Below are 14,964 nucleotides of genomic sequence, written 5' to 3'. Positions count from 1 at the left end.
GAATGTAAGCTTTTGATAAAGGCATCTGCTAAACAAAGGATGATGATATTAATATAATAATATGCAGTTTTGGCAAAACTCTGCCATGACAGCTAAAATTTTTTTGTCTACTGAGAGACTTTAGGATATTGAGGTATTTGAAAATTTTGAGCCTATTGCATATGGTCATCCTGTTCTCCAAAGTTTGATGGTAGTTCTTGATGTTTGGCAAATAAAATGTTGGACTTTACGTGTGTCATGAGTTGGAGTTAGAACCATAACGAGAATGTGGCTTTAAGGACCCCCAAAAGGCATCACTAATCACTGATTATTTGTCCCCAGAAGCTTTATAGAAGCTCTTTAAATAAATAAATACATAAATTGATAGATAAGTAAAAAAAACTATTAAATAAATAAACATACACACACACTTTGGTCTGACCAAAAGTAAATTAAAAAGAATTAATTTCTGACTTAGCTTTCACTGTCACAGTGAGGTATTATGCAAATGCATTGCTGTTGATATAAAGGAGCCTCAGTTGCGTTTCTTGACACACTTCTACTGAATAATTAATTGGCTGAAATTTCTTAGTGTTGTTGTGTCAGAGAGAGGATGTGCAGCATTATTCACAATGACACTCAGTTTTAACACTAGAATCCCTGAAGCCTATGAAAAAACTCATAAACCCAGACCACCTCAAATTCCCTCACACCTCCTCATCAGCGTCTTTTGTTTTGCACGTGTTGATTAGCACTGGCAGCAGGCAGTCTGCTATCCCATTTTCCCACTGACAAAGCTTTAGTTCTCTAAGCTCAATTTTTTTTTTTGGGTGTGAGGTGCCTTGAATTGTATAGGGTAAATAACATATCGTTATTTAGAACACATACATTTCATGTGTGTTCCGTGTCTACAATGATCTGTGTATATGCTGAATGATAGGAAATGTGAGGCAAGAAATGTTGAACACATAACTAAAACAGAATTGTTTTTTCATGTTCTACTAATAATTGGCCAAATGCTGACGTGAAGTGTATAAAGTGTGAAGACTGAAGTCCAAATATCAAATAAACACTTTCACAAAAGACACAGATATAACAAAACAAGTGAGTTTTTTTCAAGAATTTAATCAAAGTAAAACGAAATTGGGATAGGATACGATACACACACACCCGTATATGTCTGCTTGGCTGGAGTAGCGGTTATTCTCTCTGTCACGTTCACACTCCCCCTGATCTGACACAGTTAGATTTCAAATAAAGATGTGCTATAATAGAGGTGAACTCAGATGAGGATGAGGGTCCTACATCGGAGAAAGAGAACAGAAGCACTCCCCACAAGAAACTTCCACTCACACATAAACTCAGATGAGGATGAGGGTCCTACATCGGAGAAAGAGAACAGAAGCACTCCCCACAAGAAACGTCCACTCAAACATAAGAACAGTGCAGCTGCACCAGGCGTATAGGCGAAAGATGGCACCGTTTGAATGCAGCAAGAGGTCGGGCGTCATTCTGCCATTGAATCTGCCACATGCGTGTCCTTCAATGTAATGGTAGGGCTTACAGAGCTTGCCAAAGTATTGTGCAAAGTTCTGTTCAAGGCACCTCACACCCAAATAAACAGACTTGAGTTGAGAGAACTTGCTGTACAACTAAAGCTGCTTCGGTGGGGGAATAGGATAGCTTGCTGCCAGTGCTGATCGACACATTTGCAAAACAGAAGACGTTGATGGAGAGGTGCGAAGGAATTTAAGGTGGCCCAGGATTACAAGTTTTTTTCGTAGACTTAAGGGATTCTAGTTTTCAGATGAAATTTGTAAAAATAAATAATTATTAGAAAAGCAAAAATTTTGCAAAGGTTCAAAAAGAAGCAATCAGTAAAAATAACCCAGTAAAAGGTTAAAAATAATCAAATATCCAGAATATACAATAAGAGGCACAGTACTTGCAGCAACTTCAATAGATTTTAACGCACAATGCCTGTGCTGTCCATCAGCTTTGCCCTAGCAATTGGAAGGGCTACTACTTGGTAATGGCTGGTGTCCCGCCTCTTGGGGCTCCACCCACAGAACACAACGGACATAAGAACATTTAAAGGTGCAGAACAGAATAATAATATAACAGAAAAAAAGCAAATGTAAGACACACAGCCGCTTAAAAACAACAATAAAAGAAATAAATACATGTAATACCATAACAAAATACAGTAATCCCTCCTCCATCGCGGGGGTTGCGTTCCAGAGCCACCCGCGAAATAAGAAAATCCGCGAAGTAGAAACCATATGTTTATATGGTTATTTTTATATTGTCATTCTTGGGTCACAGATTTGCGCAGAAACACAGGAGGTTGTAGAGAGACAGGAACGTTATTCAAACACTGCAAACAAACATTTGTCTCTTTTTCAAAAGTTTAAACTGTGCTCCATGACAAGACAGAGATGACAGTTCTGTCTCACAATTAAAAGAATGCAAACATATCTTCCTGTTCAAAGGAGTTTGCGTCAGGAGCAGATGTCAGAGAGATAAAGAAAAGCAAACAAATCAATACGCTGTTTGGCTTTTAAGTATGCGAACCACCGCGGCACAAAGCTGTTGAAGGCGGCAGCTCACACCCCCTCCATCAGGAGCAGAGAGAGAGAGAGAGAGAGAAAGACAGATAAAAGCAAAGTCAAAAATCAATACGTGCCCTTTGAGCTTTGAAGTATGCGAAGCACCGTGCAGCATACTTAAAAGCTTCACACAGAAGGTAGCAACGTGAAGATAATCTTTCAGCATTTTTAGACGAGCGTCCGTTATCGTCTAGGTGTGCAAACAGCCCCCCTGCTCACACCCCCTAGTCAGGATCACAGATAGTCAGCGCAAGAGAGAGAAAGAAAGTAAGTTGGGTAGCTTCTCAGACATCTGCCAATAGCGTCCCTTGTATGAAATCAACTGGACAAACCAACTGAGAAAGCATGTACCAGAAATTAAAAGACCCATTGTCCTCAGAAATCCGCGAACCAGCAAAAAATCCGCAATATATATTTAAATATGCTTACATATAAAATCCGCGATAGAGTGAAGCCGCGAAAGGCGAAGCGCGATATAGCGAGGGATCACTGTATATAATGAAACGTTAATCGACTCATTCAGTAACTCATCAACAAAAACACTATTTCCCATTCATTTAAGAAGCTGAAATTTGGCAGGATGGTACATCTAGTAGGCTTAGACAAGTATATCACTGTTTCAGAAAGCCTTATCCTACCATTTGAGCGAGATCTTTCCCCAAATAGGGAATAGCATTTAGTGTAGGTTTGCTATTTACATCAGGGGCTATCCAATTTGACAACAAACTTAGGCTTGCTCTATATGTAATGTATTAAAGATTATCAACATTGCCCTGTTCATCAGTGGTTGTATTCTGCCATTGCTTACAATAAATGTTACATTTCTGTACAGACTTGTGTCATGTGTCTGATAAGACAGCAAAGTTGTATGAATTCTATGAGACAATGCTTAGGTGAAAATGCCACAATGTTGACAGCAGGTGTTTATTCAAATCATATGTTTTTTTCTTAAATGGTAGGTTGTATATAATGAAATCCCAAGTTGCTTTGATCCTTCTGGCATCTTGGTACAATCAAGGGTGTGTGCTGGCATCAAGCTAAAAAAAAAATAAAATAAAAATATTGTCACATTTTCATACGTTGTTGGGTTGCTGCGTTTGTGAAAATGTTTTCAGTGTCCCACCTTCCTGCATTTTGCTCATCACACCACCAGAAAGGCAACATAATGTGTGTTGGTCGAGTAAAATAAGAATTTCTATCACAGGATGAACACAATCACATACACAAACACACACTAAGTCCAGATTTGCAACACTGATTCACCTAACCTGCAATTTGAACTGAACTGATTGTTACATTTTTAAGCAAATTTTTGAAAGAGCCAACTTCACTGTCCATCTTCAAATCATTAGTAAGTTCACAATACCAGTCAACACACAACTTTACAAATTTTTATGTGTCATGTGCATTGTGTGAATGCAAGATTAGAAATGCTAGCTGCAACATTTCTAGGTTCCTGAAGTCAAGCATTTACTGAATTGGCAAGATAGGGTCTAGCATAAGTTTTTTTTTTAATCATCAGGGACAGTTCAAAGAAAAACAAAGCACAAAAAATCACCCAGGGGTCTGTGGTGGTGTGCTTCTATAATACATTCTAATAAACTTATTGTTACAGGGTATAGGTAACAAGTTATGTTGCGATTTGAAACTGTTTGCCCTTGATGCCTTGCCAGCTCCAAGACAGAACAATATCAATCTCTACTCAGGATAACAAGTAAATAGAGTATTGCTAGAGTATTTGAGTATTGCTTTTAATGTTAGCTTGTAGGAGCTGAAGTAAAACATTCCGTTATCTTTTTAACTATATTTTTCTTTATGATAATAAAAGAAAATCTAGCATAATTAGTTAAATGCAAATATCAATTTAACATAACATTAATTTACTTGAATGGCTCTTCTTTTTTCTTTGAAATTCATAGTAGTGAAATACTGCAAGTGATTATACGTGTGACATTTTTTTGTGATTACAGTATTATCTGCTTGTCAGTAGAACAGAGACAGCAGTTCACACTTGGGCTGCAACATTAAATTATGCCAATAACAGTGGAAGGAGAGGATTTTTTGAGTTCAGGGATATTCAATATGGTCAAGTGTGTGCCACAAGAGAAAGACATCAATTCACATCTTGGTACCAGCATTGAATTGCATTGCTTTTGCTGGTAATGAGGGTTCTTTAATTTTCAAGGAAAAAAGAACCCTAAGAAAAATCCATCTTTTTTTTAAATAAATGATTTATTAATGAGTTATTTGGGAAAAGACAACGAAGGATAGGAGCAAGACACACATGCTGATGAAATAATTTCATCATTATCATGGTAAACAGCACTTTTAGTGTTAAAATCAGGCCTGTTAATAATCCAGATGCTTACAGCCAGCAAACAAAGTTTATTGGTAGTAATCTTACTGAACTAAGTTGTATTAGAAAGATAAAGTATTTTTGTGGTGCCTTTTAGTGGTGTGACTTAATTATATAATACATTTATGTAATACTGATTGTTTATGGATTATTATATTACACAGAGAATTTATGTAGAGATACTTGAAGTATGCAAGGAAAGATGGCTTAGAGTGAAATTAATTAACAGTAAAAACACTGAAAAATGCATTTTATTTATATGCAAGAAGTATGGCTGTCTTGGGGTTTACCCTGTCCTCTAAATGTTTTAGCACTGACATCTTATTCCTCTGTGATTGTAGACTTCCAGTGGATGATGCTGCAAACACGTCACGACTGTTGGCCCCAGATTTGGGTGTCTTTTTTGTGTCACTTATCGTGCTTTGTCTTTTCAATCGGTTGCCGCAGAGGAAGCATAAAATTTCTGAAGAACTCGAACCAGTGGAAACAAGCCCTCCTCAGGTTAGTCTTCTGAAGAATATGTATTTGACTGTACTGCTACCCATTTGGGGTTTAAAACAGGCATTCAGAGGTGGTTCTGTGTCCCACACTATTGTTTTACCAATACACAAAGGACAGACTTTTTTTTAAATAGTGTTTACTTAGTAGCCACTAGCTACTGCAGCTTTGAGGTGGGTAATAAGGTATTTATATTGGACTAGACATTAAGCCCATTACAATAACGGGCGCTAGAACAGTAGTCCATAAACATTAGTAGGAACAGTCTATATTAAATGGCAAGGGACCTTTTACCTCATTAAATTTTTTCCGTAAAATGCCTGTAATTTTCTCTGACAGTAATACTGGCTTTGCTTTCCGTAATATGCGTTTAATTTTCTGTCACAACAGTGGGCAATCAGCAGATTCTCCCCAGCAATTGATGTAATGTGCACGAAAATAAATCCACTTTTAAAAGTCATCATATTGTAATATCATGAAAATTCGTATATTTAGGAAAACCCCTTCAACGACTGACACTTTACACTTTACCGGGCTAAGCTTCTTAATCGCAAATCTGACATCCTCAGAGTGAACACTCGCACAACAATGGGGAAGCTGGTCTCCACGTCTCAGTACCGAATTGGATTTTTCGTGTTTTATGTTTTAGGTCTTACCTCATTTACTCGAAATCCAATTGGATTGGCTGCACGATATTTTATAGGTCCCGCCCTCTCTGTCTTGTGTGACGCGTCAGGCGGCCTTTGAAGCATCTGCTTTGAAAGCATCGCACCGTGCCCCGCGCATGCGCACTTCACCAGAAGACACACAGACACGGACACTGGATGCACACAGGGGTTTTATTAAAGAGTATATGTCATAGTTAATATCATTCAGACATCGTATAAAATACAATCACCGGCCACTTTATTAGGTACACCTTTTCAACTGCTTGTTAATGCAAATATCTTATTAGCTAATCAAATGGCAGCAACTAATTGCATTTAAGTATGTAGATATTGTCAAGATCACTTGCTGAAGTTCAAGCCGAGCATCAGAATGGGGAAAAAAGGTGATTTAAGTGACTTTGAACATGGCATGGTTGTTGGTGCTAGATGGGCTGGTGTGAATATTTCAGAAATTGCTGATCTACGGCAATTGAGTGGCAGTTCTGTGGTTGGAAATGCCTTGTTGATGCCAGACATCAGAGGAGAATGGCCGGACTAGTTTCAGCTGATAGAAAGGCAACAGTAACTCAAATAACCACTCATTACAACCAAGGTGTGCAGAAGAGCCACTCTGAAAATACAACACTTCAAACCTTGAAACAGATGGGCTTACAGCAGCAGGAGACCACACCCGTATATAAAAGAACCTTGAACCGTTGCCACTCCTGTCAGCTAAGAACAGGCAACAGAGGCTACAATTCACACTGGCTCATCAAAATTGAACAACAGAAGATTGGAAAAATGGTGCCTGGTTTGATGAGTCTCAATTGCTGCTGTGACATTTGGATGGTAGGGTCAGAATTTGGCGTCAACAACATGAAAACATGGATCCATCCTGGCTTGTATCAAGGTTTCAGGCTGATGGTGGTGGTGTAATGGTATGGGGGATAATTTTTTAGTACTAATTGAGCATCGTTTAAATGCCACAGCCTACCTGAGTATTGTTGCTGTCCATGTTCATCCCTTTATGACCACAGTGTACCCATCTTCTGATGGCTACTTCCACCAAGATAGTGCACCATTTCACAGTGCTTAGATTATCTCAGACTGGTTTCTTGAAAATGAGAATGAGTTCTCTGTATTCAAAAGGCCCTCACAGTTGCCAGATCTCAATCCAGTAGAGCACTTTTGGGATGTGGTGGAACTGGAGATGCGCATCATGGATGTGCAGCCGACAAATCGGCAACACGTACGTGATGCTAACATGTCATTATGAACCAAAATCCCCGAGGAATGCATCCAGCACCTTGTTTAATCTATACTAAAAAGAAGTATTGATGACAAAAGGGGGTCCAACCTGCTACTAGCAAGGTGTACCTAATAAAGTGGCTTGTATCTCAGTAAACACAGTGCACATTTTTACATTTTCCTTACAAATTCGGTATATGGGATTTGTTGAATCTTACTGGCTAAATTTACTAAATGTAACTACATTACCATTTTAATTACTTTTTATTGCTAATGCTTTTTTATTTTTGGTAAATGGTGTTAACAAATGATGATTGTCACTCCTGGACTTAAAAATTCAAATGTCATAGCTTGAGTTGTAAAATTTACTCAGAAAATATACTTGAGGAGCAGTAAATAAGTATCTGCTTTCAAAATACTTTACAAAAAGTAAAAAGTACTTTTTATAATAATAATGATAATATAATAAAAATCATGTCTTTTATCAGTACAAAGCTGTAGCCAGAGAATGTTGTAATTTTCCTCCAAAACCAACTATGTACTTCATAAACTGTAAAGCTTTCTGTTCAGCTTGGGTGCTCTGATTTCCTCCCACAGTCCAAAGACATGCAGGTTAGGTGCATTGGTGATCCTAAATTGTCCTTAGTGTGTGCTTGGTGTGTGGGTGTGTGTGAGTGCCCTGCGGTGGGCTGGCGCCCTGTCTGGGATTTTGTCCTGCCTTGCACCCTGTGTTGGCTGGGATTGGCTCCAGCAGAACCCCCGTGACCCTGTGTTAGGATATAGTGGGTTGGATAATGGATGGATGTATTAATAATAGCTGATTTTCAAAATTTTTGCTGTCCAGCAATGCTTGTCTTGGCTCAGTAATTTTTTTGCAGTGCTGAACCTTTCATTTTCAAACAACAGTAGCCACTGAACAAATCCTATAGGTAATAAAATAAACATTAAAGAGTCTCCACAAATTTCTTCCTTTCTAGATGTGAAAATACTGAAATATTTTAGACAGCGAAGAGGGTGCATTTTTTACTATGACTTTAAAGTAGGATTAGGATTTGTAAACTGATAATGTCAATTGGTACTAGACATGAAATTAATGAAATGTACCCTAGTCATTATTCAGTTTAAAGCTATTCACTGTACTTGCATGCTTGATGATTATGTGGCTTGAAACAGACAAAGATGCAGCTTATTTTTCATTGTATTGTTATTGATTTTAAATGCTATATTGGCCCCTTTAAATGCAGTAATTGTTGTGTTCCAGTTTTAATGAAATATTGTCTAGTTTAAAACACACCAGTGTGTCATATAAATGAAATACTATCTTGTTTAAACACAATAAGTTTTATTTTAAATGTGGCTTAAAACGGGTTTTGTTGTAGTCACAAGTCGTATATTGTGCACACAAGATGATGAAAGATTATGATGATGATGATGATGAAGATTAATGAAATATTGTCTAGTTTAAAACACACCAGTGTGTCATATAAATGAAATACTATCTTGTTTAAACACAATAAGTTTTATTTTCAATGTGGCTTAAAACGAGTTTTGTTGTAGTCACAAGTCATATATTGTGCACACAAGATGTGTATATTAAGTACACAAGTTATTAACTTGTAGGAACAAGAGCAATATGTTGTATACACAACATATTATTGCGTGGCCCCAAATCGTGTTACCTGTTCCCTCAAGGACAAGTATAGTAAGTCTTATATGTGTGCAGTTGAGTTTGGTCCATCCATCCATCCATCCATCCATCCATCCATCCATCCATCCATCCATCCATCCATCCATCCATCCTCTTTCCCTTATCTGAGATCGGGTCACAGGGGCAGCAGCTTGAGCAGAGATGCCCAGACTTCCCTCTCCCAGGCCACTTCTACTAGCTCTTCCGGGGGAATTCCGAGGTGTTCCCAGGCCAGCCGAGAGACATAGTCCCTCCAGCGTATCCTGGGTCTTTCCCGGGGCCTCCTCCCGGTTGGACGTGCCTGGAACACCTCACCAGGCACGTCCAGGAGGCATCCTGATCAGATACCCGAGCCACTTCATCTGACTTCTCTTGATGCGGAGGAGCAGTGGCTCTACTCTGAGCTCCTCCCGGATGACTAAGCTTCTCACCCTATCTTTAAGGGAAAGCCCAGACACCCTGCGGAGGAAACTCATTTCAGCCGCATGTATTCTTTTGGTCACTACCCAAAGCTCATGACCATAGGTGAGGGTAGTAACGTAGATCGACTGGTAAACTGAGAGCTTTGCCTTTCGGCTCAGCTCCTTTTTCACCACGACAGACCGATGTAGAGCCTGCATCACTGCAGATGCCGCACCGATCCGCCTGTCGATCTCCCGCTCTATTCTTACCTCACTCGCTCTATTCTTACCTCACTCGTGAACAAGACCCCGAGCTACTTGCACTGTTCCATTTGGGGCAGGGTCTTGCTCCCAATCCTGAGAGGGCACTCCACCCTTTTCCGGCTGAGAACCATGGTGTCGGATTTGGAGGTGCTGATTCCCATCCCAGCCGCTTCACACTCGGCTGCGAACCAATTCAGAGAGAGCTGAAGATCACGGCCTGATGAAGCAAACAGGACAACATCATCTGCAAAAGCAGTGACCCAATCCTGAGCCCGCCAAACTGGACCCCCTCAACGCCCTGGCTGCGCCTAGAAATTCTGTCCATAAAAGTTATGAACAGAATCGGTGACAAAGGGCAGCCCTGGCGGAGTTCAACTTTCATTGGACTTACTGCCGGCAATGCGGACCAAGCTCTGACACTAGTTGTGCAAGGATCGAACAGCCCTTATCAGGGGGTCCGGTACCCCATACTCCCGGAGCACCCCCCACAGGATTCCCCGAGGGACACGGTCAAATGCCTTTTCCAAGTCCACAAAACACATGTGGACTGGTTGGGCAAACTCCCATGCACCCTCCAGGACTCTGCCAAGGGTGTAGAGCTGGTCCACTGTTCCACGACTAGGACGAAAACCACACTGTTCCTCCTGACCCCAAGGTTCGACTAGCTGATGGACCCTCCTCTCCAGGACCCCCGAAATAGACTTTTCCAGGGAGGCTGAGGAGTGTGATCCCCCTGTAGTTGGAACACACCCTCCGGTCCCCCTTCTTAAAGAGGAGGACCACCACCCTGGTCTGCCAATCCAGAGGCACTGTCCCCGATGTCCATGTGATATTGCAGAGGCGTGTCAACCAAGACAGTCCTACAACATCCAGAGCCTTGAGGAACTCTGGGCGTATCTCATCCACCCCCGGAGCCCTGCCACCAAGGAGTTTTTTGACCACCCCAGGCTCTGGTTCCTCATTGGAAGACATGTTAGTGGGATTGAGGAGGTCTTCGAAGTACTCCCCACAACGTCCCGAGTCGAGGTCTGCAGCGCACCATCCCCACCATATACAGTGTTGACACTACACTGCTTCCCCCTCCTGAGATGCCGGATGGTGGACCAGAATCTCCTCGAAACCATCTGGAAGTCATTCTCCATGGCCTCCCCAAACTCCTTCCACGCCCGAGTTTTGCCTCAGCAACCATCGAAGCCGCATTCTGCTTAGCCTGCTGGTACCTGTTAGCCACCTCTGGAGTCCCACAGGACAAAAGGGTCCTGTAGGACTCCTTCTTCAGCTTGACAGCATCCCTCACCGTCGGTGTCCACCAATGGGTTCGGGGATTGCCGCCACTACAGGCACCGACCACCTTATGGCCACAGTTCTGGTCAGCCGCCTCAACAATAGAGGCACGGAACATAGCCCATTCAGATTCAATGTCCCCCACCTCCCTCGGGACGTGGTCGAAGTTCTGCCGGAGGTGGGAGTTGAAGCTACTTCTGATAGGGGACTCTGCCAGACATTCCCAGCAGACCCTTACTATACATTTGGGCCTTCCAGGTCTGACCGACATCCTCCCCCCACCAACGAAGACAACTCACAACCAGGTGGTGATAAGTTGACAGCTCCGCCCCTCTCTTCGCCCGAGTGTCCAGGACATGTGGCCGCAAGTCCAATGACACGACCACAAAGTTGATCATCGAACTGAGGCCTGGGGTGTCCTGGTGCCAGGTGCACATATGGACACCCCATGCCTGAACATGGTGTTTGTTATGGACAATCCGTGACGAGCACAGGTCCAATAACAAAACACCACTCGGGTTCAAATTGGGGGGGGTCCAGGCCTGGCTCCAGAGGGGGGGCCCCGGTGACCCGCGTCTGGGCGAGGTAAAACGCCATCCGATGTTTGTATGCATCATAGGAGGTTTTCTGAACCGCTCTTTGTCACGTCCCTCACCTAGGACCAGTGTGCCTTGGGTGACCCTACCAGGGGCCTAAAGCCCCTGACAGCAGAGCTTCTAGGATCATTGGGACACACAAACCCCTCCACCATGATAATGTGGCGGCTTGAGGAGGGGAGTTGAGTTTGGTGACTTTGTGAATACAAATGAACATAATTAATAAACTTATACAGTGGAACCTCGGTTCACGACCATAATTCATTCCAAAACTCTGGTCGTGAACCAAAGCAATTTCCCCCATAGGATTGTATGTAAATACAATTAATCCGTTCCAGACCATACGAACTGTATGTAAATATATTTTTTTAAGTTTTTAACCACAAATATAGTTAATTAAACCATAGAATACACAGCGTAATAGTAAACTAATGTAAAAACATTGAATAACACTGAGAAAACCTTGAACAACAGAGAAAACTAACACTGCAATAGTTTGCGCTATAGCGCTACCAACCGCTGGCTAAAAACACTTTTTTTAAATGAGTTTTAAGCACATAGAAAAAAATGAACATTTGAAAAAATCCGTAACTTAATAAACCACCAAGAAAAGTAACATTGCAACAATGCACGCTACGAACCGATCGCTGTAAACTGAAGTGAAAACAAAATCAAGCCCAGTGCATTCTTTAACTGCCTTCCTACCTTATGCATCCAGCTCTCTCTCGTGCTGCCTGTGTGTGTGCCTCTGTCTCTCTCGTGCTGCCTGTGTGTGTGCGTGGCTCTCTCTCGCGCTGCCTGTGTGTGTGCGTGGCTCTGTCTCTCGCTGCCTGTGTGTGCCTCTGTCTCTTTCCTGCTGCCTCTGTGTGTGCGCGGCGGTCTCTCTCGTACTGCCTGTGTGTGTGTGTCGCGCTGCTGCACAGGAAATGCCCAGGAAGAGACTGAACATGTACAAACTGAAAGGGAAACTGGCTTGTTCGTATACCGAGTGTGTGGTCGTGAACCAAGGCAAAAGTTTGGCAAACTTTTCGGTCGTAAACCGATTTGTACGTGTACCGAGATGTTCGTGAACCGAGGTTCCACTGTACTTTTGAATTGGTTTGTTTTACAAAGGCACTTTTTTTGTATTATATCATACTGTACTATCTTATACTAATGAGATCTCGCTTGAACCTCGAGTCTGTCTTATCCAGTTATTCAGTGGCTTTTATAGCTGAGCCCACTATTGCGTTTCAGTAATTGTGCTGTAAGAATCTGCCACAGTATCTTGCATGTAGAACATATGGAAACTATTCACAAAATATATATCATGTGGTCTCAAGATATTACTTGTGTCTGTAATAACTTGTTTGCACAAGATTAAAAAGAGGAGACGTTTTGGGACTTCAGGGGGCTCTATTTATGATAGCTTAAGAAGAGGAAAGAAATGCTTACCTCAACATGCATTGACTTTTTGTAGATGCTGGCAGGCACTGAATTATAAGTGAATCAACTTTGCATTTTACAAGTCTGAGTGAAGTGTTGAAGTAGGGGGAACATGCACATTTAGTTTCTATGTCTTAACAGTGACCAGGAAGCATGGGAACAACCTACAAAATGAGTGGTGGAAGGTGCACTACTGCATTTTTATTTTTGAGTGATATATGACATTTTATTTACTGAGTCTGAGTAATGCTAAACTATAACTAGGCTTACCCGATTTTCACAATTGCAAAACAGGGACATTTTGTTACATTATAGGACGTGATGCATAAAAAACAGAACCGTCCTGATAAAAAATAGGACATCTTTTTAGCCTATCTATAACCATTGTTGATATCAGACCTGATATGTCTCTTCTATGAATTTGTAAGAAATTGGTCAATATAATGAGTAATGAGGACTTGCTGAAAGATGTAACATAGGCTAGAGGGCACCAGTAAGCCCCAAACATGAAACACCAACACAGTACCGGATTCAAATAAAGAGTGTTTATTAAAGACCTTGTAAACACAAGATTTTAAAGGATGGCAGAGCGCATGTACGTTGCGGCCTGGAGCGCTCCATTTAGATTTCGCTTTTTCTTTATTTTATTGCCACTCTTTTACTTTTAAGCATAGTGAGCAATTGTACTCAGTCTAGTACAGTTCACATAACATACAGTTTCCAGGAAATACTGGATATTGGAATGAAGGGCTTTAGTTCCACCACCACCTCCCAATATCCCAGAAGAGCTTCACAGCACATTGGTGCCCACCTGGATTACTACTCGAGTGAGGAGGCAGCGCAGGTGGAGACAGGAGAGGTAGAAGAAGCAGGATAAGAGTGCTGGCATTCATGCTAGGCCAAACAACTACCCAATCTATCCAACTCTACCCAGCCTGTTCATCACGAACACCTAGTCTATAGTCAACAAGATCAACTGTGCTCTTTTTTCATTGAAACCTGGCTTAACGCTAACATCCCCAATACAGCTACTGAGCTTGCAGACTGGACTGTTTAACAGTTGGATATGAACGCTAAATCCGGTAAGGACAAAGGCAGCATAGTGTGCAAATGTGTAAATAATGCTTGGTGCACCTCCACGGTCATTGCTGAACAGTTACGCTCTCCGGACTTAGAATTCATAATATAGTAGAACCTCTGGTCACGAATGTTTCCAAACACGTACAAATAGAGTTACGATCAAAAAGTTTGCCAAACTTTTGCTTCTGTTCACGACCACACGCTCTGGTGGCGAACAAAAACACTGGCAGTCAGGTTCCCTATGCACGTTCATACGTGCCAATGATTTGCCATTCTCTGTTTCCCATTTTCTTTTGTTTGCGTATACAGGACCTAACATAGCAGCTGATGTTGCAAAAGGAGTTATAATGTTAACCAAGCTGAGGCCTCAAGTGCTGAAAGGTAGAAAAACTGTTGCTAGTGTGGTTGAACGAGAAGCAATTTGCAGGGGATATAGCATAAGCGAGCCGATCATATGCGAGAAAGCCAGGAAGATTCATGGCAATTTGCTGATAAAAAAAAATCCTTCTTCGAGTGGCGAAGGTGAGGAATTCAAAGCCACTAGAGGATGGTTTGAAAAGTTTTGCAAGAGAAGTGGCATTTCATTTTTTTTCTCTGTGCTTACAACTCATAAAAAAAGTGTTTACAGCGAGCGGTTCGTAAGGGTCTAGTGCGAACTCTTACAATGTTAGTTTTCTCTGTTGTTCAAGGATTTCTCAGTGTTATTCAATGTTTTTACATTTAGCTTACTATTACACTGCACATTCCATGGTATAATTAACTGCAGTTTTATCACGCCAACCTTAAAACTGTGCTCCCCAAATTTTATCAATTTTCCCAACAAGAGGGAATAATACAATGGATCATCCATCCATCCATTTTCCAACCCGCTGAATCCGAACACAGGGTCA

The 14,964-nt window shown here is 41.5% G+C and overlaps 1 protein-coding gene across 6 annotated transcripts in view; it reads left to right on the top strand.

Annotated features, from left to right (window-relative positions):
- The window catches only part of piezo1 (piezo-type mechanosensitive ion channel component 1), a 389,501-nt gene that overhangs the window by 203,287 nt on the left and 171,250 nt on the right, over positions 1–14,964 (top strand). For all 6 annotated transcript variants that reach the window (XM_051932193.1, XM_051932192.1, XM_051932194.1 and 3 more), the window contains exon 6: positions 5,286–5,445. In XM_051932193.1, coding sequence (XP_051788153.1) covers positions 5,286–5,445 — 160 coding nt within the window. The remainder of the gene's footprint in view (positions 1–5,285; positions 5,446–14,964) is intronic.

The sequence above is a fragment of the Erpetoichthys calabaricus genome, chromosome 9, assembly GCF_900747795.2.
Source record: "Erpetoichthys calabaricus chromosome 9, fErpCal1.3, whole genome shotgun sequence".
NCBI lineage: Eukaryota > Metazoa > Chordata > Cladistia > Polypteriformes > Polypteridae > Erpetoichthys > Erpetoichthys calabaricus.
Note: the sequence above shows the minus strand (reverse complement) of the source record. Positions and strands in the feature narration are given on the sequence as shown.